This window comes from Mixophyes fleayi, chromosome 3 (genome assembly GCF_038048845.1).
Source record: "Mixophyes fleayi isolate aMixFle1 chromosome 3, aMixFle1.hap1, whole genome shotgun sequence".
NCBI classification, from domain to species: domain Eukaryota; kingdom Metazoa; phylum Chordata; class Amphibia; order Anura; family Limnodynastidae; genus Mixophyes; species Mixophyes fleayi.
This window is the reverse complement of record NC_134404.1, coordinates 277,571,847-277,596,891: the sequence shown is the minus strand read 5'-3', so window position 1 is coordinate 277,596,891 and position 25,045 is coordinate 277,571,847. Positions and strand designations below refer to the sequence as shown.

Sequence of the window (25,045 nt, the reverse complement as noted above, 5' to 3'; positions counted from 1 at the left end):
ATGTTTAATGATCTTAGTTGGAGACCACAAATACTGCAATCAAACACACACATATACATACATATATATATATATATATATATATATATATATATATATATATATATATATATATATATATATATATATATATATATACACACACACATACATACATACGTTATATATATATATATATATATATATATATATATATATATATATATATATTTGTATTATTTTTTTTCTTGAAAGACTAGAACAAAACAGACAAGGCAACAAGAGCACTACACGTGTATCACTAACACAATGAACAACTTATATTTTAACCTACAAAGTTGTCTATTTATGTGTCCCCCAATGGTAGAAAAGAGAAATGAGCATTTTGCTTTTTCCTATTTAAAAATCTGAACTTGCTATTTGCAATGAATTCATTTTAAGAAATATGCTGTGATATATCCTGTTTGGTGTCATATACAGAAATACATAGAAATAGCCTATGTAATAATTCAAAAACCGATTCCTTTATTAAAACATATCTGTACACTTACCAATAATCATGGCCATTGCACTGCTGTTACATTGGCCCAGGGCTGAGAGAATTTGGCTCATGATCTGCTGGTTGGCTAGCACCAAATCTGCCACATATGCAGTGGAACTTTGCATAGTTGAAGAATTGCTGTTGGCATCTTTTCCCCCATAGACTTTCTCCTCATCAGAAACACTGTCTGTTGTGCTGCTAACAACAGGTGCACGGGCACTAAACTCTTTATTACTTGACAGTGGCAGCTGAACCAAGATGTTAACCAGCTTTAATAAATCAAACATCAGCTGATCACGTGTCATTTCTCCACAAACTGCTTTGGCATCACCAGGTCGAATGATATTTGCAAAAAGGCCACCAAAACAAGCCCTTGCCCCAACAGAGCTGTCAGATCCACTACGAGACACCACTTTGTCAGAGCAGGTGATATAATGATGAACCAGAAAGGTAACAGATTCTATTACTGCAGAGATAGTGCTGACAGAGACCACCTCAAAATTTTGTTCCAGAGTGAATTCTAGGAGTTTCACCTGAGCATCCAGTGGTCCTTGTCCAGTCTGAAAAGCACCTCTATATGAAGAAAAAGATTCTCATTATAGAGTCTGTCACATAACACATAATTAGAACAGCATTACCCACCAAACTCTTACAGCTACGTATTTTATGTTAGCAAATGTTTGTTAATAGGATTTGTATAATTACATAAAATCTGTTTCTCAAAGTCCAATGGGGTACACCATGTAGATTGGGGTATAGACTAATGATAGGCATGTGCGGTACTTTAAGTAAGTTGTTAGCCAGCCCTTATCCTTCCCCTCCAAAGCCCCCCTTCTGTTTAGGCTTCAATTTATATTTAAACAAGCCCACAGTAATGGAGACAGAGAAAAAAAGAACTGAGAAAAAGGAACACACTAAATTTTCTTAAACAAAAAAAAAAACATGTCAAACCAAAGGAGTAACCACAAAGTCAAGTGTGGGCGCCTGGACCGATGGACTAGGAGGCACAGATTTTACGTAAGTATAAAAATTATATTTTCTCCCACATCCTATTGGGGGACACCGGGACATTGGGGACAACCCAAAGCCACATTTACAGGTGGAAACGTTTTCTCCCAAAACTTGCCTCCCCTGATGCAAACACATTCAGCTTGTAAAACATAAAAGTAAATGTGTGAACGGAGGACAGCTGCTCAGTCGAGGCCCCAAGCCGTGCCACCCAGGAAGCATCCAACAACCTTGTGGAGTGAGCCCAGAGATTTTCAGGAATAGAATGATTATAACATTGATGGATTACAATTATAATCCACCAAGCAATAGACATCTTAGAGGCTGTCTAGCCTCTATTGTGGGCATCATAGAGGAACAAAAGATGCTCTGTCTTACATACATCTTGAGACTTACATACATGTAGGCAAAGCAGGGACTACATCTACAGAACAAAGAGGAGCAACATTTGTTAAGAGCATGGAAGTGAGAGACCACCAGGGAGGACGTGCAGAAACAGGGAGAAGCACCTGCCCCCAGGGCACAGCCTGCAACAACTGTGACTTGCTCCAGTGATGGGAGTAGGGGGCGGCAGCGGAGGCACCTCTGACCCGCTGCTTCAAGCAGCGCACAGCCAGAGGAATCAATGCAGGTGTACCTGTTCCTAATGCTGACATCTGACAGCTATGGACACACTGGGACTGGGGGTGGTCGCGGACGCAGCTCCACTGAACCACCGATTGGGCCCCCAACAGCCAACAAAATTTGGCACTTAAACTAAACTGAGGCCTATACAGGAAGGAGGAGTATAGAGAGGGAGGAGTTAGGGCTGACTAACAACTTTCTTAAAGTGCCACACATGCCTATCTGACTACATTATACTCCAATGTCCCCCAATAGGATGTGGGAGAAACTATATTTTAATTGCATGGACACTAACACGAGAATACCATGATACCAGTTACGTCCTTGCTGTAGCATTTTGAAACTTTAAAAACATTGAAACAGCAGAGCAAGCAGTTTCCATATATTTTCAAAAATGTTAACTATTTAAAATTCTAGCAGAAAAGATACCCAACTTATTTATCATATACTTTACAAATGCTGCTGTCAGGAAACGCTAAACCCATCCTTGCAGGTTGTAAAAAACACACGGTGACCAAGATCATTGCTCTTTAGGCCAGAACAATTCAACTATCCACAGTATTGTGTATGCTAAGGAGCCTTGTGGCAGTTGTTTTTAGCATATGCTTTAGAATGAACAGAGGAAGCATGTTGACACAGGAATCAATTGATCCCTAGGTAATTATGCACTTTACAAACAAAAGAAGCACAGTCACTTGTAAAGAAAATGATAAATACTAGTGTAAATGAGTCCTTAAATGCAAATTTAAAAAATAATGGATATATGAGATTTATGTCATAGAATGTATGGTACACTTGTATCTGCATGCAATTCGGATTAAAGGAAGAGAAGCAAACGGCAGACCTTGCAATTTAACCAATGCATATACATGTTTGTTTAAATAATGGAGTCCTGTCCAGCACAGAGTCCTAAGTATCTCTTGCAAAGCAGCAAGGTCTTAGAGAATGCAGATGTGTTGCAATAGTGTGTCAGAGCATACTGCATTCTGTCCAAAACTAAAATCTATACATTAAGTCTTATACCATAAAGGTTACTTAACATATACAGTTATTTATGTAAGCTGTGGTAAATACACTTCACATTTCTAGAAGATGCAGTACCCTCAATATTAAACTGTGACTAAAGATAATATGACCAGCAAAGACTACAAAGCATACCTTTCTGTTGAAAGTATGTGTATGAGTTTTAATAAAAATTCACTGAACATCTGAGGGCTGGTAGCAGAGAGATGTACTTGAAGTCGTGTCAGGAACTCTTGCATTGCCTGAGTAGCAGTGGGCCCAACCTGAACAAAAAAACATACATCACTGTACAACATATTAAAGAAATAATTTTACACAAAATACTAACATTACACCATGCAGCTATTAATATTTCAACATTTAGAAATCATAATTCTCATCTCTCAAGTATCAAATATATATTAAATTTATCGAAGAAAAAAAGGCAGAAAGGGTCTCATTCAAGAAAATAGGAACATAAAAGGGTTTTAATAGAGTATGTTCTCATGTTAGGACATTTAAAGTGATTCGCTGACACTATGAAAACACTTTGCCTGCACTCCCTGAATGGACACCTCCGTTCTGCACAAGATCTACGTGTCTCTTCCACTCTCATCACATCCTCCCATTCTCGGTTACAGGACTTTTTACCGGGCTGCTCCCACTTTGTGGAATTCCCTCCCTCGCATAGTAAGACTTTCCTCTAGTCTTCAAACCTTCAAGTGTTCTCTGAAAACCCACCTCTTCAGACAAGTTTATGATATTCCTCAACCACCATCTTAATCTCCCTAGATTACCCTATTACCACGCTCTACACAGCTAACACAAGATAACAACCCTCTGACCAACATTGCCCCACACACACAGCCCACTCAATACTTTTTACCTTTGCATTCTAGCTGGTCCATTGTGCAATATGATGTACCACATGCCCTTGTGTTTCAAACTCCCATTGTCCTATAGATTGTAAGCTTGCGAGCAGGATTCTATTATCTCTCTGTCTGTATGTATTACCCAGTATTGTCTTATTAATGTTTGTTCCCAATTTCAAAGCACTATGGAATTTCCTGGCGCTATATAAATAGATGAACGACGACATTGAATTAGTTCTTTTCTATTTCTTGTCCATTTAGTGTGCATATAAGAGGATTTTTATACTCACGATAAATCTGTTTCTCCGAGTCCATCTGGGGGACACTGCTACCATGGGGTTGTGTGAGGGGAGTGGAGTTTGGCACTTAACTAGTTAACTTTGTTAATGATTGCTGCTGACAAACCTCTCCCTTCTGCAATCGCCCTGTAGTCTATTCAGTTTAAGAATAAAGTCCCAAGGAAGGGGAGACAACCAACCAAAGACCAAACAGCAGAAGGGAGGGAACGCAGTGTTCCCCAGATGGAATCAGAGAAACGGATTTATCGTCAGTATAAAAATCCTCTTTTCTCTTTCATCGTATCTGGAGGACACTGCTACCATGGGGACTTTCTAAAGCAGCCCCCTTAAGGGAGGGACGGCTCTGACAACCTGGCACATAGAGCACTATGGCCAAAACTGGCGTTTGCCGACGCACAGACATTGAACTGGTAACATTTTGTAAAGGTATGGATCGAGAACCAAGAGGCTGCTCTACATAACTAGTCTGCTGAGGCCCCATTTCGTGCAGCCCAAGATGTGCCCACCGAATTGGTAGAATGGGCAATACGATCTGGCACAGGACGGTTAGCATTGATATAAGAATGCATAACCATCTAGCAATAGAAAAAATAAAATAAAGAATCCGAGCGGCGAATCTTTGATGTCCTATGGACAGATTCTCAGAGCTCTGACCACATCTAGAAATTCCATAGTTTGTTCCAGCCGCTTGTGGTTCCTCAGTGAACACTGGAACCACTATTTTATGAAACCCGAAAAGCTACTTTTGGAAGGAAAGTAGGAACTGTTCTGAGAACTGCCCTATCATCATGAAACATAAGATATGGTTCGCAACATGGGAGCGCCCCCAGCTTGGAAACTCAATGAGCTGACGCAATAGCTAGTAGAAAAGCAACCTTCCATGTTAAGCATTGTAACTCTGCAGTCTGTAATGGTTTAAAGAGCAGTCCCTGAAGCATATTAAGGAACAGATTAAGATCCCAGGGTGCCGTAGGTGGAACATATGGAGTTGGAGGACTCCAGGTGAAGGCCCCCCATTTAGGCCATCCTGGAAAAAGGCAAGACACCTTGAGGCGCGGAACAAAGCCTTGGGGCAGGTCCGGCTTTGACAACATCTAATGTAGGTAAGCCACATGCAGTGGCAAATACAAGCAGAGACTGGTTTCCTAGCCTTAAGGAGGTTGTCCACTACCTATGAAGAGAACCCTCTGGACCTCCAATGGCTGGCTTCAACAGCCATGCCGTTAAATTCAGTAGAGGTAAGTCCTGATGTTGGAATAGTCTCTGTAGAAGGAGGTCTTCTTGAAGAGGTAACCGAAGAGGTGGACCTACCGCCATCAACAGGATTTCTGGATACCAGATCCTCTGCGGCCAAGCTGGAGCCTCCAGCATAGGGTTCCCTTGCTCTTTAGCAGAACTGTAGGACATTACGGTTGTGAGAAGATGCCATTAGGTCTCGGTCCGAGGTCCCTCATTGAACGACCAGACTGAAAGACCTCTGGGTGAAGAGACCATTCCCCTGGCAGAATTGCATGCAAGCTTAAATAGTCTGCTTCCCAGTTCTGGATGCCCGGAATAAAGCCTGCGGAGATGGAGGGAACGTGGTTTTCGGCCCAGGTCAAAATCTTAGTCGCCACCTCCATTGTTCTTGCACTTTTGGTGCCCTCCTGTCTGTTGACGTACAACACTGCCGTGGCGTTGTCGGACTGCAGACGGACCGCTTGGGACTGCAGACGGACCGCTTGGGACTGCAGACGGACCGCTTGGGACTGCAGACGGACCGCTTGGGACTGCAGACGGACCGCTTGGGACTGCAGACGGACCGCTTGGGACTGCAGACGGACCGCTTGGGACTGCAGACGGACCGCTTGGGACTGCAGACGGACCGCTTGGGACTGCAGACGGACCGCTTGGGACTGCAGACGGACCGCTTGGGACTGCAGACGGACCGCTTGGGACTGCAGGATGGACTGGGCGCCCTGTAGGGCCTTTAACATGGATTTCAGTTCCAATATATTGATGGGGAGAGAAGTCTCCTGAGTGGACCAGAACTCCTTCAGTCTCAAATGAAGGGCCACACAGCCACCCATCCTTGAATGCTGGCATCTGTGGATACTAAGATAAAAGACCATGGGGCAAAGAATACTACTAGTAAATTGTCCTGGGCTATCCACCAGCTGAGGGATTGTACCGTCTGTGGTGACAAGCGAATCAACTGGTGTTCTAAGTTCTGATGGGATCCCAAACACTTTTTTAAGAGGTCCCATTGGAAACCAGAGTTAATTCGACTGTAAGGGAGAGTCTCGAACGTCGACACCATCTTTTCTAGTAAGCACATGCATAAGAGGACAAAACTCGAATTGCAGAGTCCCACAAGGATCATGATTTGTCCTCTGGAAGGAATACCTTCTGTTTGTTGGTATCCATTATCATTCCCAGAAAAGTCATTCTCTGGCAAGTGGTTAACTGGGATTTGGCCCAATTTATGAGCCACCCATTTATCTCCAGGATCCTGATGGTAAGCTATAGATGCTAGTCGAGCAGGTGAGCCGAGGCAGCCTTGATTAGTACATCATCCAGCTAGGGCACTATTTGCACACTCCTGGAATAAAGACAAGCTGCCATCACCGCCATTATTTTTGCAAGCACCCTTGATGCTGTTGCAAGGCCGAATGGGAGAGCTGTGAACGGGTAGTGAGAAGGTCCTACCGTGAGTCTGAGAAGAGCCTGATGTGCCTTCCAGATAGGAACGTGGAGGTAGGCGTCTGATGTCTATCGACGCCATGAACTGGTGTGCTTCAAGGTCCGCTGATAACAAACCTGAGGGATTCCATCCGAAATCTGACCAGCTGCAGGTGTAGGTTCAACTGTTTTAGGTTCAAGATAGGGCGGATCGAGCCATCCGGCGTCTGGACCAAAAAAGGGTTGGAGTAGAAACCCTGTCTTTGTTGGTGTTCTGGAACTTCCCGGATGACTCCTGCGGAAAGAAGAGAGGCAACACAGAGAAGCATTGCCTGTTATCTTTGTGTGTCGAGGGGCAAGCTGGTTGCAAAAAAACGACAAGGGGCTGGGCCCGATAGGTCTATTATGTAACCTCTCGTCATGATCCTGCTAATCCAACTATCCTCCGAGGACTCTGCCCACTGGTCTCTGAACAGAAGCAGATGTCTCCCCACTCCCGCGAGAAGAGAGGGGTGGATGTCAAGCTGCCAGATTATCCGGGAGCTTGGGAGAGGGACGATTCATGGAGGAGCAAGGTCTACCTTGGTGTGAGTGTCCTCTGTTGCCCGATGGTTTGAACGGGCTTTGACCAAACGAGCGCTCCTGAAAGGGCTGACTAAAAAGAGCCAATTCTGGGTGTCCTAGGGTTTAAGACATTGACTGGTAGGAAGGTACTTTTGCCTCCTGTGGCCTGGGAAATTATGCTGTCCAATTCAGGCCCAAATAACACTCCGCTTGAATAAGGGAGAGACTCCAAAGACCTCCAGGACCTCAGCCATAGGGTCCTCTTAGCCACAACTGCTGTTGCAGAAACAGAGGAGGCCACGTTTTGGGCAGCCTCATATACGTACCCGGAAGCCTCCTTGAGATGAAGGGCAAGGGGAAGCAAGTCTGAATCTAGCAGACCTGTAGCCAACTGATCAGCCCATGTTTCCATAGCCCTGGCAACCCAGGCTGATGAAAACATGGGTCTAAATGAATTACCTGCTGCCATGTAGATGGACTTTAATAAAGCCTCTATCTTACGGTCAGTGTCCCCCAGGTAGGATGAAAGAAATAAAACATTTCTCCTAGTGACCAATAGGATTACTATTGTAAGGTTCCAGAAATGAAGTGAGGGAAACCATGCCACAGGCAAATTCTAAAACAGCACGTAAGTACAAGCTGATCAGCATATTTAATCAATGAAAGTAAACCAAAGTAATATTTCAGAGGGCAAACTATTGTGTGTGTACATAATTTAAATATGGAATATTATTACTACAGTGCTTACTGTGTAAAGATCAGGGATAGTTTGCACCTGTCAACACAGAAAACAAACCATACAACCAAATCACACTAGAAGTGCAAAAAGTAGCTCATATAATGTGAATAGAAACAGGCAATTAATATTACAAAGTAATAACTGAAAATTCAATTCATAGTAATACATTTGAGAGCTATAACATACAGTGGCTGGGTCCCTCATGTTTATTTGTAACTTAACCAGATGGTGCAGTGGAGATCTGTGTGCACCCGGTGGCATTATACCACTGCTCCGGTTCACACTGTGAGGTCGCCTCTGGGAGCACCATGTAGATACAGAGTATCAACAGTGTTTTGGGCTCCTGCAACCTGATTTTACAGGTGGGAACCAGAGGGCTGGAGTGCCAGACCCCTTCACTGTATCGCAGAAGGGATTCTAATGAATCCTGTGATGCACTGCCACCTTGAGGAAGCAGGGAGCACAGTAGCACAGCTAAGCTCAAGGAAGAGTCTTATTCTCCTGGAGCCATATTCAGCTTAGAGGTGGCACCAAACGTTAGGGAGTATGTTGGGCAGAAGAGTTTAAGGTACATTTCCTAGGCGAGATTTAGTGATACCAGAATGGAGTGGGAGTCCACAACACCCCATCAAATACCATGTTGAAGGTGTGAAAGGGTCCATGCTGATTCACTCACTAAAAAAGTGAAACAACCTGAACCTGTTCAAAGAAGAGAGGACTGGATTACTCCCTACAAACCTGTTTACAAAAACTGTAGAATAAGGGCAGCCATGTAAAAGGTATTGCATCTGTAATGTATGTGTCAATACTTACTTTAAGTGACATGAAACAGAGCTACTATTGGGCAATAAACACTACTATTCCTAAAAAAAAATCCTGCTCTCCTACTGCTGAAATTCTTTGACCTACATGTAAGAGCTACCCCATTAATCTTTCCCTCAGATGTCATGTGCTTAACCCAGATTCCAGAGTCAACACTCTAACCAGTTAAGGTGTTCTGCAGCAACTACACACACACTACAAGAAATAAGAAACACAAGTTACTGGTGGTAAGAGAAACCCAAATACAAATCTGTAAAACCTCTCCCCAGAAAGGGTGACAGAATAAGCCAATCCAGTAATAATTACACTCATCTAAAACACTTTTGCCTTGCAGTAGTGTGGATTAGCAGACAGTGGGGATGCAAAGTATCAACCTGCCACACTGGAGAAGTAGCGTTACAGGGGACAAGAACAAAGGCAAATGCCTTGTGCCAACATTCTGGGAAAATAAAACAAGGTGAAGCAAACTAACTAGAATGCTAAAAGTGAAATATTAATGGAATATAATGTGTTGCCCCACTGTAGAAAAATAATCATCCTTTTGACACAGTGGTATACAGAATATATTTTAGCTGAATAAAATATACACTTTTGAAAACACACTTCTACTGGAAACATTTTATTACACATTTTATATAGTTTATAAGGCTAAAAATAAATGTGTGTCAAAACACCATGATGGTTTCTCAATAAACATTACCTGGGGGCTGTGCTGGTTGGTCCCATGAGGGTTTGTTCCTGAGAGGAATTTTACAAGGACATGAAGGAGATTTGCGTCTGATACCAACAGTTGGGCAGTGTTTTCCTGAGCTCCAATAGTGCTGCTTTGCCCAGCTATAAAATAAATGCAGTTTACGAAAAATGCCTAAAACTTGCATGCACAAGTATATACACATTTGTTATGTATTTTGTATGATCTTTTCTTGCAAATGAGATATATTGACACAATTTCTAAACTAGTTTTCTCAATTTTGCATACATTATTTAATTTGCTAAAAAATATTAACAAAAACATTTAGAATTAATGTGTTTTAGAGGCTGTCCACCTTGAACCAGCTCCATTTCTTTTAGTAAACGGTAAGCCAGTGTGTTAAATGGGAAGCTCACTTGTACAGTATTGCATATGCTAGGTCTGGTATCATAAACTGATGTTGCTCTTGCGTATCAGTGACCGAATGTTAACATGATTAGCACAGTGATGTCGCCACCGGAGTGTCATGCTCATAGCCAATCTGTCTTGCAGAACAGTTGCATGTTGTGCAACAGGGATACTCCCTCCTTATCACGAGGTAAGAAGTTGCGGGCGACTGGTAGGCCGGTCAACAATAGTGCAGAAAGGATGAGATTTTATTTTCTATTTTGTTATTTTTCTCGAGGGGTTGTTGAGGGGGGGGGGGATTCAGTTGAAAGCTATCTTCATAAATAGAACGTGTTGTCTGGCAGCCAAGATCAGATAATGGTGCAGGTCACATTGAAAGGATTCACACCTAGGGGCTAAACAGTGGAGAACCATCATACACAAGGTGGGTGTCTTAAGGTGGACAAACGGTTTAAAGTAGAAAGATAGAGCAAATATTAAACAAACACAATATGTTAAGAAAAAGTCAAGACAGCAAAAATGCACTGGATGGGAATTAGAAATATCTACCACAATAAATACTTTATGCATCAAAAGCAATCACATACATAATTACTGTAGAAATATAAATGCTATATGAGTTTGCAGAATAAAATAGTCATTGGAAGATGCTACTTAGTCTGGGTAGGGTACGTAATTGCAATTGAGCTAATGTCAGTACTTAAGCTGCCGAAATGAAAATGTTGGCAGGCTAAATCCTGCCACTTACATTATGCAGACAGGTAACAATGTTGTCAGTGTGATTGGAGACATTCACAATGCCGACAATAAAAGAGCAATGCCGCCGGGTGCGGCGGCTATACACCGGACCCGGAGGCATTGATCTTTTAATGCCTGCATTTTGATTGGTGACATTGTCAATGTCACCAATCACACTGATGACATTGTTAACCTGTCTGCATAAGTTAAGTGTCGGCATTTAGCCTGCCGACGTTAAGTGCCAACATTAGCTCAATCGCAATTTTGACTGCTAACGCTTAGTACTAATATTTACAAGATGATTTATGACACATTGTACACATCACATTTGGTGGCATGTATTAGGTCAACAATGCTGTGTCTTAGTTCTGTTCTTGCTTGAGTGACACAGAACATTGCTTTTCTGACAGGTGAAGCAAGGCAAAATGAGGTAAAACTTTGTAATTTGCAGGAAAGTAACACAAAGACAGATACAGAATGATCACTTACAATTCAGCTGCATGTTTGTCATAAGAGTGAGGCTGTGAAGCACAAGGCACCATGTCCGTAGCAAAGTATTTGGATGCCAGGCCAGGACTGTTAAAAAGCTTGTTATAGAAGCTAAATAAAAAAAAAACAAAAAAAAAAACCATATCAATACTTCACATTTTCTGAGCATCAGGTGTACAGTGCAGAATACTTTTACAGCAACACTAAATTTAACAAAAAAAAGAGAAAGGTCATCTAGCATAACAAAAAAAAAAAAAAAAACTATCAACAACCTTTCAAATATATGTTGAACGGTTTCAGGAGCTTGTCAGAAATGAGGTACTGAGGATAGGATATTTTTGACAGGATGGGCTTATTCTGCCACCCACTTGGAGAAGTTGGATTTTACGTTTTGTTTTGAGATTCCTCTCACCAGTAGGAGTAGCCGTTACAGACTACTGCTATTGGTGCTACTTGGAAAACAAATAATGCCAACAAAGCAACAACTGTGCGCCAACATATTTCTCCCAGTTGTAGAAATGTTGATGCCACCACCAGGCTCAACCACTGGCACCTGGAACCACATACACCTGGACGATGTGTGTAGTGAATACAGAACATCTTTATTTTGGCTGGGTACAGCTTACTTTGGAGCAGAAATGCTGGAGAGTGAGTAAAGTGCCTGCTGGTTCCCTGTCACCTACAGATAAGTGCAGTCATCTTGCAGGAATAGAGCATGATCTTTAGGACTAGTAATGTTTTCAAGCTCATTAACACACAACACCTACTAAAAAGCCATGTTACACAGCCCTTACATATGGTATTTCTGTCCTTTATAAACAGTTTTCACACACACGTTGGCAGGGGGTAATCCAGCCTCCGGTCCCTTTAATCAGTACTTGTTGATTCACTTAGCTTGCAGGTGAAAGGGGCGTTCCACCTGTCCATGCACTGCCAGGGCAAGGGAGGTGGAGTCAGATGCCTTTCTTCTCTGTCTCCATTAAGTCAAGACTGGTAGATATAGCTTTATACCTTCTCTAATGCCCAGTGCCAAAATCTGCTCCAGGGGGATTGTATCCAAGGGCAGGAGTCTTAGGCTGGGTACACACTACAGGTTTATCACCAGATTAATCGAGCCAATAACAAACGATAAATGACCGTTCGGACCGAAATTGCATTAACATGAATTCTCCAACAATGAACGATCACCGTTTCAAAGCACATTGTATCATCTGATTGGATTTTATAAACAGACTAAAAATCTCATTCAATGATGGAACGATCTCGATCCAATTTTGCTGTGTCTATGCACTCACGACAGGCAGTGTAGGCAGATCTCCATAGAGTTTAGAGACACGGTCTTGTCAGCTGAGGGTTATCACAGATGAAGAGCACAGATCTGAAGGTAAATCATGTAAAACTTCTATAGTGCGTACACATGTATCGCTTGCTGATTGGGACTTTCAGTAGTTGACAAAATCATTCATATCATTGCATGGGGAGAAACTTTCTGTAGTGTGTACCCAGCCTTACTATAAAGAGTGTAGCACTTTGCGGCCTTGGATTTCTCTACAGTGCTTTTATTTTGCAACTACAGGATAGGGCTGAAGTGCAGCACCTAGCCATAGCATCTCTGGCAGAAGTTCTCATGAACACCACCACAAGATTTGACCCAACTACCAATGGACCATTGGGGTATGTGTTTTTATTGATTTAATACATGTAAAACAATCTTAAAAGAAGATTTTTTACTCACTGTAAAATCGATTTCTCTTACTCCATTGGGGAACACTGCGAGACATTGGGGTATAGTAGGTGGAACTAGGAGTTTAGGCACTTAGACTTGTTTGATCCACTCCATCCTCCCCTACTATGCCCCTCCTCTCCTGTAGATACCGCAGTTTTTTTTGGCCTAGGAGATATGTTGTTGCAGGCTCCTGCCTACACATAGTTTAGTTTTAGGTTTACACATTTATTTTATTTTATTTTCCCTTTCAGGTGCAGCGCGGGGATCGATCCTAAGACCCAGAGGGGTGAATAAGCCGTCAGCTCTATTCACCCTGGATCCCTGCGAAGGTAAGCAGTAGCCTGGCTCACTTACTTTGCACTCTTGGCTGGCAGTCCTCCCCTAGAAACGAGCACATGGGGCCATACTTTGTATGTTTGCCATTAGGGCTTTAGGTGCCCCACATAGAATATTGGGCTAGTTAGCCACAGCTAAGGTGAGTCGTGCGGGAAGCTGCAACGAGCCCCTCCCCCCGCCCAACGGACATGTCGGCAAGTCCCCCCTTCCCTAGACTAGGAGCAAATTTCACATTAGTACTCCAGCTTACTGCTCTATTAAATTAAAAATAAAACTGGGGGAAAGGAGATTGAGAGCACTACTCCCACTCATGTCCACATGCAGGCCATTTCTTTACGATTTGGCTCCTTGTTCACAGTCCTTGGGGTTACTACTGATAATTGCTGGTTCTAACTGGCCATTATACACTCCCAAACTAGGTGCCAACTGCACACCAACGTGATGCCCCTAGTTGTAGAAAATAGTAAAAATATGTTGCTACCAATTGAATCCACCACTGGCACCTGGATGCATTTCTTCTGTGTGGTGTTTGTAGCTTCTACAGCACTTATTTGCTTATGACTGTGGACATATACCCCTGACCACCAGCTGTAGATCACAAATTTTGGCAGCAGGCAGAGCATAGACACAGGACTTGGGATCAACACAGGACAACCGGGGAATGGATGGTTGAATTAGCCATTATCACTAGGCAAATGGAATACAGGATTATTAGGAATAGCAATGTTTATTGCTCATTAAAAGCTGTTAAACAGGCTGAGCAGACAAATAATACAAAAAGGAGTTACCAGCAAAAGCAGAATACTGACCTTAATGGGAACCCTACAAATCTGTAATACCTCCTACCCCTGAATGGGTAGGCAAGGTAAGTCCATCCGATCACAACTGGCATCAAAATAACTTACGCACCAAACAGCTATGTAGCCGTATGGCCTTTCTGAACAAGTGGGTCCTTCTGCTGAAGCTTGAAGGCCCCCCCATCATTGAAGACTGGCATCCATCGTCACCAGTGTCTAGTCCTAGATGGTAAACAAGCAACCCCTTTAGTCTATTCTCAGACACCAGCAGAGAAATTTCCTGCCGTTCAAAATCTGTTATTCCTGTCTGGAATAAGCCTGCAGGAGGTCCAACAAATTCTGAACGTTTCCAAAATGGACCCTGAAGAGATTCATAAGAACTATGATCATCTGTTTAAAGCAGTTGAATTGTGGAAATAGCACTGCTTAGAAGGTGGAAACCATTTTTCCTAGAACCTTCACACACAGGTGAACGGACACCTGTCTGTGAGCACTCAGGAATTTCACCAGCCAGGCAAGAAAAGGATTTTGTCCTCTCGTATGATCACCCTCTGCTGACAGGTGTCAAACAGAAGCCCCGAAGAGATCATATACTGAGAAAAACAGGTTGCAATCTCTGTAATTGACCATGAGCTTCTAAAGTCAGTGCTGTCTTCTGAACATGAGCCTAAAAGGAAGGCTAAAGAGATCGGCTTGATCAGCATTTTGTACAGATTATAGATCTCAGTAGGACCGCCATCACTGCCATATTTGTGAACACCCTCGACGCTGTCGCCAGGCTGAGGAGTACTTCACAAAACTAATAGTGAAGGGACTGAGCTGAAAATCTGAGATGGCACTGGAGGCCCTCCCAAATTGGAACATGCAAGTATGCGTCTTGTTCCACCCTGCTGCTGATTAACTTAGAAGACGCCAATCTGAATTTTTGTAACTGTAATTAGATTCAGAATAGTTTGAAACGAACAGTCTGGGTTTCTGGACCAGGAAGAGATTTGAATAAAACCCCAATCCTTTCTGCTCTTCGAGTATGGCAATAACTACTCCCACAGAAATAAGTCAGTTCCCTTAGGGCAAAATATTTTACCCCGTCTCCGGGAAAACCTTTGGTGAAACAGCACATCGGTAGGGATTTCAGGAGATCTATGATGCAACCCCGATTTACAATGCCTACCATTCAGGCATCTGTGGTGGAAACAGCTGGTGCTGGTATAGAAGCAAACAGGCTCCCACCACAGGAGTTCGCAGATGGGCAGTCTGTCCGTTATGCTGACATGCTTGTATGCACCCCCTATACAAGAGGAGAGAACTGACCCACTGAGGTTCGACTCTTGACCTCCTGCAGGAATAAAAAGAGCAAAATCTAGTAGCCTATGGGTGAGGGCATTAACATGGAAAGAGGAACTTTTTCACTCTCTGGACTTGGGAAATTGTTTTATCTATTTCAGGACAATACAGTAGCTCTCCAGAATATGGAAGAGACAACAGAGTCTACCGCCCAAGTCCAAAGCCAGAAGCAACGATGGGCTGAGAAATTCTCACTTCTCTGAGGCCTCAATGATATACTCCTCCTAAGCTAACAAATCTGATTTTGGTTTGACAGATTCCAGAAACTATGCCAATTGCTCAGACTACCTCTCTACCACCTTAATGGCCCAAGTCAAACGTAAGGGAGGTGTAAGTAAGTTAGCAGAATTTGGAAGACAGACTCAAGGTCAGGTCCTGAGCCGAAGCCAGCTCATCAGGTGCAGTGCAGGCAAAATCCAAAAGGAACCTGGAGAGATTGTACTCCCCAAGGTTGCTGTGGGAAGGGCAGAGGAGAGGAGTGCTCCTGTACCATTGGGTGTGCCACTGGTCCTACGTCTTACACTTGCCATGCACACTGCATCCACCCCAGACTGGGAGCAAGACAATTTGGAGTGGATTCTGGATCAGGCAAAATGTTTTGTCATTGTCCCACAAGGTTTGGCCCTAGACATACTCTTGTTCCCAGACAAAGAAAAATATGGGGAGAGAGGGGACAGGTGCAGTTGCACAATCAAAGAGAAAGAGGAGCTACAAAGGACACAAGTGAAAGAATGGAAGAGCCTAAAAAAAGCCCAGCACCCTAATAATCTCATCACTACTGAAAAAACAAGAAGAGAAGAAGGTCCTGCTGCTGCTTGCTGCTGCTTGCTGCTCCCAATGTCCCTTTCTGCTGGGTTTGCCTAACTTGGAAGACACCCCAGGGAGGACTCAATAAAGGCATATCACCTCGCCCTGGCCAAGCACACAGCCCCCCCTTAACTTCCCTGTGCCTAGTGTGAGGCTGCTATGAGAAGCCAGAATTTTAACTGTGGTGACATACAACAGCAATTTGTTTTTTAAAGCAAAATAGACGCAATGTGGAATAATTCTGGTTAAAGATTTCTGGACATTTTGTGGTCTCAGAACTGTAAAGGTCATAATTCATAAGGACTTACTATTGTATCATAAATAACTGCACAGAACAGAGATTGACCAGACATTCTTCTCAACATACCTACTTTGGTTGTGAATAGGATCCAATCACCGCCCCTTGAGAAAAACATCTATTTCCTAAGACCACAACATCATTTACTAAACTATTCTACTGCATTTAACTTCTGACATGTCATTTCTTGGCAAAAAGCACATGCCAATGGCAATCTGGTGAGGAGAGTGAAGGTGGGTGAATAAAGGGCGTCCATACCTTGACGTCATGGTGAATATATTGCTTATGGGCCATTACCAAACTTAAGTGACAAAGAGATACATTTAATTATTTTAACGATCACAGACCAACTATAAATTTTACAGACTAGACCAGATCAACACATTTATTTCTGGTTATGTAATTTAATTAACATATGTTTACCTTGGTTTAAGGAGATGACTGGCACTCTAATGGCATTGTATAAGAACAGGTCCCCTACATTTTCCTTGCCCCCGTTCCAGCTAGAATTCAGGCTCAATGTGAGCCATAATTGTAGAAGAGACTCGAGCTGGGATAAAGAAATACAAATTAGTGTATGGAAAAAGAAGCTTTTCCTAGAGACAAGCTGCCTGTACTGTTTAAGTTTATGATCTGGACAGCTATTTACATTTGCCATAACACTGTTAGTTGCAATAGCCTTAACATTTTCCACAGACCTTAAAAGTGAAAATAGACCTGTTTTAGAAGAATGATCTACTTTCATTTTATGAAGTTAAAAAAAACATTTGGCTATAGGTATTTCGTTTATGAAAATAGAACTGATGAGTGACAATTCTAGCAGACTATTTTATAAAAAAACAAAAAAGATAACCAGTATGGAAATTATAGTACGCAATGATCTACCTGAACATGATGCACTTGCAGCATGGAAAATAGCTTGTTGAAACAAGCACTCAGCATGGGAATGGAAGACGACTGAACAATTAGTTGATTCGACTGACTGGATGAATAAAGCCCCCGTAACAAAGAGTCATCTGTTCCACTAGTGGGCTGTGATACTTGGGAGCAAAAAAAAAAAGTTAATAAACATTACATAACATAATACCACAAAATAAAGCACAAACTAACACTCAAAACTCTTTTTTTAAATTACATTGCAGGTGAAAAAGTGTAACAGTGGAGGAGACTGGTGTCTATTTTTTTTAAAAACTGTGGGGTGACAATCATTATGCATTGCTGCAAACAGGAGTTATGCATAATAAAGCACCGCTGTAACTTATCATGAGGGGGCTTGCTCTGGGAGCCCTGGCAAAGTTCCCCCACGAACTTCTATTAACTACTTACCAGCAGCATAGCACTGCCGCTGAATGGAGGTAGTGCTATCACAGAGAGATTGCGTTACCGGCAGCGAAAAGCTTAATAAAAGGCACAACTTTGCAGCCCCCCTCCCTCTTTGATATATTTTTATTTCTCCTGCCACCAACCCTTCCTAAAATGTGTGATGACCATTTTACGATGTCTATCTTACAGAGAAAACAATCTGTTTTAATGGCTGATCGCACTTTAATAGACCCCATAGTCAAATGTTATGTTGACCAGCCTCTGAAGGAACAAACAGCCCTTTCATCTACCATAAAAACACTGTTCTAAGAAAACATACTATATCGACAAATGGATAAACTGTTTTTTAAACTGATAAGCTGTTTTCATGACCACAAAGGAATGTGCTTATTTTATGCATTTTATATGTAAATGTTAGGAAGAGGGATAAAACAGTCTGTCAATGCCTTTTTTAATAAAACTACCAATGAATAGAAGGTAGCTAGACCACTAGTGTCTATACGCATCATGTATAGAACTACAGTTATAACTCTTTTATACATACGTGTTGGAGATGAATTGGTCAATGCTTGTAGAATGGAATCCGCCTCGAGTGTGGACATCATCTTTAACATTAATTCTGCTTGTTGCTCAAGACCAACCTCCAAACGAGCATCTAGAGCTAAAATTCAGATCAAGGATTATAGTGTAGAAAATTACAAACACTAAAAGTAGTAGGAACATAAAATTATTATAACTGTATAACAGAGGCAAAAGTAATTTTTTTGGTGAAGTGTAAAAACAAAGGTTGCAACGGAATTTTTTTTTACATTCATGCTTTTACCAGCATGAGACGCATCTACCTCACTATACGCGCTAACAATCAAATTTGCATACTTTTTTTTGTGCTTACTAAAGGTCTCTCAGCTGCCTCACTCTACCTTTTATCCTGATGTCTAGACGAGTTAAAGATCTAAATTACATACAATTTTTGCCTACTAAATAATTCATTTAATTCCCACGGCATGTCAACTCTTAGAGGTGGAGCTTCACCAATACAAGTCAGAGGCACGCCAAGGCCACTACATGTGCTTCAGTGTTGTCCATTCCTGAGCAGCTAGGATTACATGTTACCAATTCATTTGGTAATACACCAACAGTGCAGAATGTGGAAAAGACAGAACAGATAACCATAATTGAATAGTGTTTTTCAGTCAGCCATTTAGGGGATACTTAAAGGGTTAGTTACCCAAGGATGTATAACACTTTTAGACAGAAACACTCAGGCTTCCCCTACACTACTTTTCCTCTTCCTGAGAGAGAAGCTTAAGTTCTTGAAGTGACCACAGCACAGAAAGACAAGGGGCCCCAGCCATAGTTGCTTACCCTCAGAGAATGTACAAGACACTCCCATATTTCTAGGAGTTCTCCCTAACGAGCAGTGTACTCTCTTACATCTCATTCTCTACCCTAGTGAAGTGGGTGGGTGTCGAGATGAAGCAAAATGCTGCTTTTCATACACACCTTTCACGCCACTGGCCTTCATGAGAATTCTACTGGTTCACTTCCTTCATATCCAACTGTTCATTCAGTGCGTTTACCTGTCACATCCTCCCCTACACTCCACCACTACCCTGCTTGGCTCCCACAATGGTCTGTTCTGAGTATGTTGTGGTGATCACTGAACATCTTTGCTTGGAGAAATAATTTTAATTTGTTCATTCAAATCCAACTCTCCCTTTATCTACCATATCCAAAATACAGCTTATATTCACCCCCCACCCAATTGTCACCCTCACTGTTATGACCACCGCTATAGCATCAGTCTCTTAAGCCCACTAACTTTAATCACTCATCTCCTGCGTTTACTATGTTCCCCCATCTGCCATTCCCCTCATATGCCAGATTCAATATAAATATCGTAAATGCTGTTGCAAGATGGCAAAGCGACTTGGATTTGAATGTATTTAAAGCGGCAATGGCAGCAACCAAACACTATTACCTAATTTTAAGGTTACTATTAGGGTTAGAGCCTAACCCGAATACTAATCATCAACATTTATTTATATAGTGCCAGCAGATTCCGTAGCGCTTTACAAATGGGAACAAACAGTAATAAAACAATGCTGGATAATACATACAGAGAGGTAAAGAGGGCCCTGCTTGCAAGCTTACAATCTATGGGATAATAGTTTGATACACAAGGGTAAGTGCTACATCATATTGAATATTTGTCCAGCTAGAATGCAAAGGTTACAAAGTATTTAGTGGGCTGTATGCTCAGTCAGAGGGTTGTTGTCTTGTGTTAGCTGTGTAGAGGGTGGTAATAGGGTAGCCTAGGGAGATTAAGAGTGGTAGAGGAATATTATAAGCTTGTCTGAAGAGGTGGGTTTTCAGAGAACGCATGAAGGTTTGAAGACTAGAGTAAAGTCTTGTGGTGCGAGGGAGTGAATTCCATAAAGTGGGTGCAGCCCGAAAAAAGTCCTGTAACCGAGAATGGGAGGAAGTGATGAGAGTGGAAGAGAGACGCAGAACGGAGGTATTGAGTTGGGTGATATTTTGAGAGAAGTGAGGAGATGTATGTTGGTGCAATTTTGTTGATGGTCTTGTATGTTAGTAGAAGAATTTTATATTGGATTCGTTGAAAAACAGGCAACCAATGTAGAGACTGACAGAGTGACTCTGCAGATGTAAAACAATCTGCAAGGAAAATCAATCTAGCCGCTGCCTGCAAATAGATTGTAGGGGCTCAAGCCTGATTTTGGGAAAACCAGTAAAAAGGGAATTACAATAGTCGATACGAGAGATGAGAGCATGAATTAAAGATTTTTCAGTGTCTTGTGTGAGATATGTACCTATTCTGGAAATGTTTTTAGATGTATGCAGAATTATGTAAATATAGAATTTATATGGGGAATAACAGATAGTTGCGAGTCAAGGATTACACCTAGGCAACGAGCTTGCGGGATGGGATTTATGGTCATGATGTCAACCGAAATAGACATGTCAGGCAGTAAGCTTCTATTGTTGTGTGGGAATATTATTACTTCTGTTTTTGAAAGATTGAGTTTGAGTTAGCAAGAGGACATCCAAGATGAAATGGCAGAAAGGCAGTAAGTAATGAGAGACAACATAGATGATGAGAGATCTATTAACTTATTTTAAGGTTACGATTAGTATTAGGGTTAAGCTCTAACCCTAATTGTAACCGTAACCTTAAAATTAGGTAAGTGTTTGGTTGCTGCCATTGCCACTTTAAATACATACAAATCCAAGTAGCTACGTTAAGTGATGTAAATACAATACACATTCCCAGCATTTGGTATATAGCGCAAGCATGTTGCTGATCTACACAGGCATTATTATGGTAAGTCTGCATTTTCATATTATCGGCATTATTCAAAATCTGTTTTTTTTGTTGGGTTACTTGCTGTCGTTGTAATCAGTCGTTAATTAGTACCCAACCCCCACAACAGTAGTAGTAATTCCCTACAGAATGCATAAACAGAATTTTCTCCTCATCCATGTGTACAGGTTTAAAAACTAAATGACAATAGATGTACTGCCGTTAGTCAAATGCATCTAAAAATAAGCATATCAAAAATTATAAAATTAAAAAAATTGCCTTAAATTAAAGTGCACAGTAGTAATCATAGCTTAGGTCTTACAGAAAACAAATAGTTCTTGAAAATTACATTATAGTGTTGAAAACACTCACCTTGTGACACTGATACTGTCACAGTTTGGGCACCATTTTTTTCTGTAGTGGCTGCTGGTTTTGCCACAGGAATTCCAACACCTCCGATGTAAGGGTTGTAATTGTAAGTGCCATAGTCAGCACCCCAATAATCATACCAAGTGCTGCTAATAGGCTTTTAGTGTAAAAAAAGGGGAAAAACAAAAACACAAAAAAGAACTCAAATCAATAACTAAATTATTAAATAACCAAAAGTTCACAAGTAAAAATAGCAAGAGTCCCTGCCATGTCGATATATACAGTACATAATGAACTGATTAAAAGATAACATACCGAGAACCGGACCATAAGCCATAGAACGCAGCAATGTTCGATTGCAAAGGACCATTACTATAGCTTATGATTTCAGGGGAGGAGCAGTGAGAGGAATGGGGGTATGCATGTAGTCAATATACAGTAATGGCGTGCCAAACTGGAGTGCACGCAGCAGAACCCGTATCAAGCTTTGGGCATCTCTAAGGTACGTGATTTTCAGTCGTATCACTTGCATCAGCTACAGGTGTAGTCTAACTGTAGATAACTAATGATGATGGCCGAGTTATGCATGGTAGAACATGTACTTTAATCAGAAGCAACTGTAAAAATTTTAAACGCAGTAGACATTACATCCTAATAAATGTTCTTTCATGGAAAGAAAACACTATTTTTAATGTTTTGTCATTAATGACTATATTATTAATTTAATAGGTTTTTTTTTTCCTGTGTTGTCTTTTGTGACCTAATATTGCACATATGTATTGGACGTATTCTGCAGTGTCCTGTCTATTAGAGCAGAGCAGACCTAGACCCGTGATCATCACCAGACATATCTTCACATCTGCTCCTTTTTAAATATGGATGTGCATACACCTGATACACGAACATTTTTTTTTTTGTTTTTAAAAACACGTTATGTTCGATTTGCGTTTGGTAATGAATCAGGCCCATAGTACCTAGTGCATTATGCAAGTGTAAAAGTAACACACACCAGTTTTGCAATAGTCACTGGGCTCAGCAGAGCAGATAAAAACAGCACACATGGGGGGCCAGATTCATGTTCGGACATAAGTCTGTTTCCGCGCCGTATATTGTGTCAAATAGTTCTGAGCATGCCCCGAAACGGTCATTACGTTAATGACTGCAAGCAATGCATTTCCAAACACAAATTACAACAGCCTACGACTTGAGGGGGAAGAATGTGGGTGAGGGTTTGGGGGGAAAGAGGTAGACTAACGTAGGCAATGTACAGTAAGTATAACATATACAAACACACATAATGCAGCTGGTGCAGGTCAGATATTCTGGTATCAAATGTACACAGACACAGATATAAACACATGTATCAATATTACAAAATTCAGATAGGAACAATTAATGTACTGCTCAATGATGCAAGAGTACTACATTGCTGTTGAACAGGATGTGGAAAGTTGAGGAGCAAAAAGGGTTTTAAAGAAAAGCATTTGCATTCTTTAAGTTACTCTTTGTTCAAACACGAAAAAAGTTAATTTTCTTCTCAATATAAATGGAAATGTTCATAAAGTTAGTATTTGTAATATGATGGTTATCAAATTCTTCTCCCTGGAATTGAAGGCAACTGTTGCCTGAATCTTCCAGTTCGCAAGATATGGCAAGAATATTTTAATTTTATTCATCTACTTGTGTTTTCAATGACCAGCAACTAAATCGATGGTTAAGACCATACACCTCCATGCGTGTGCGTGCTTTCCTGGGAGAGAGCTAAAATAAAAGCAAAACACGCTTTTCCTATAATTTAACTATAGAGTATGGCATTCATGAAATTAGTCATCCTACAGTGTATTTGTCAGGTGCCAGAACTTCTGATACCAGTCCTGAATATATCAAACCAAAAGATCAAAAACCATGTTATAAGAAAACTCATCTTACCTTGAAGACTTTGGCTGCAAGAGGATCTTTTTCCAAATCAATATCTAAAGGATCAATATCAACTTCCATCAGGTCTTGCAGTAATTCAAGGTCAATTTCTTTATCTTTATCCAAAGATGATAGAGGAGGAGCACCTTTGGGTGATTAAAACAGCTTTAATACTGCCAAGTAGTGAGGTCTGCCACCTAAACACCTGGACCATGAGGACGATTACTGGGCAATTTTAAGGCTGTACTTTCATGCTTTGCACTTACTTGTATGTATATAAAAAAAATAAATCATGTCATCTTATTAAATAGTTAGTGATCACTTGTATCACGTTACATTACCAAACATCTAACAATAGTCCCTTCTTAAAAATCTAACATATCATGATAACAGCATTACACTCAATTTCCATGCTGCTCGATGATGTCTAGTAGCTAAAATATAAACAATGAAAATAATGGAGATTAGATATATACCCCTAACGCAAATAGATCCAGAGTATGGTGGAGAACCTACTTAAATCTCTAAGATTGATGCACTGATGTTAATAGCACGCAACAAAATAGTAATGTATAAAAGACAATGCGGACAACTATAAAGACAATCAAGCAAAATAATTCACATCTGGGCATATTGCACATTGTTAACTAGCGGATGTGCACTCTATACCATCTGTAAGCAAATGAGGAAATACAGTGAGGATATTGAGGAATGTCACCTCAACTTTTCTTGACACAGAAAGGAGTAATGTTCATGTATGGGGTAAAAGGGGGTATACCTTTTTCCTTCTGCATATTTGTTTTTGTAAAGTAAAAAGTTACTTGTTTTTTTTTTTTTACAATTGAAGTGTCATTCATTACCAACTGAAATTAATGACATAAGCAATATAATACCAAAACAAAAGTTAGATGTGTACATTGCCCCTTTAACTGATATGTGTAAAGAGGCTTCTTTAAACTCCAATTTTTGTTGTTGTTCCTAAAATGCCCAATACAGTAGAAAACACATGTTAGATAATTTTGTGCTTTGTACTAACCGTCTGTATAAGCTGTCAGCACATAGGTAATTGTGCCTGCTAGCTCTTTGTGCTTGTTAATATTTCTAGTACATGATACCAGAACTATCACAACAGGGGCAAACACAGGATTTGTAAAGAGGGGCTACCATGCCAGTGGGCGTGGCCAGCATGCTTTGGGGCGTGGCTATAATTTTAGACAGTGCTTGACTGCACTCCAACTCTTCCTATCCCCATCATATACACAGGCAATGGTGCATGCACTATTGTTAGGGGCACAAACCTCTCCCTTTTCGAGTAGAGCCCTGTGAAGCGGGACATACCTCCCAACTGTTCCTACAATCAGGACAA

The 25,045-nt window shown here is 41.3% G+C and overlaps 1 protein-coding gene across 8 annotated transcripts in view; it reads right to left on the bottom strand.

Annotated features, from left to right (window-relative positions):
- Positions 1–25,045, bottom strand: part of BIRC6 (baculoviral IAP repeat containing 6) — a 265,056-nt gene that overhangs the window by 131,350 nt on the left and 108,661 nt on the right. For all 8 annotated transcript variants that reach the window (XM_075203663.1, XM_075203667.1, XM_075203660.1 and 5 more), the window contains exons 38-46: positions 23,692–23,825; positions 21,766–21,919; positions 18,613–18,729; positions 17,631–17,785; positions 17,169–17,295; positions 11,438–11,548; positions 9,812–9,945; positions 3,311–3,438; positions 531–1,093 (exon numbers count right to left, since the gene is read on the bottom strand). In XM_075203663.1, the coding sequence (XP_075059764.1) occupies positions 531–1,093; positions 3,311–3,438; positions 9,812–9,945; positions 11,438–11,548; positions 17,169–17,295; positions 17,631–17,785; positions 18,613–18,729; positions 21,766–21,919; positions 23,692–23,825 (1,623 nt within the window). The remainder of the gene's footprint in view (positions 1–530; positions 1,094–3,310; positions 3,439–9,811; positions 9,946–11,437; positions 11,549–17,168; positions 17,296–17,630; positions 17,786–18,612; positions 18,730–21,765; positions 21,920–23,691; positions 23,826–25,045) is intronic.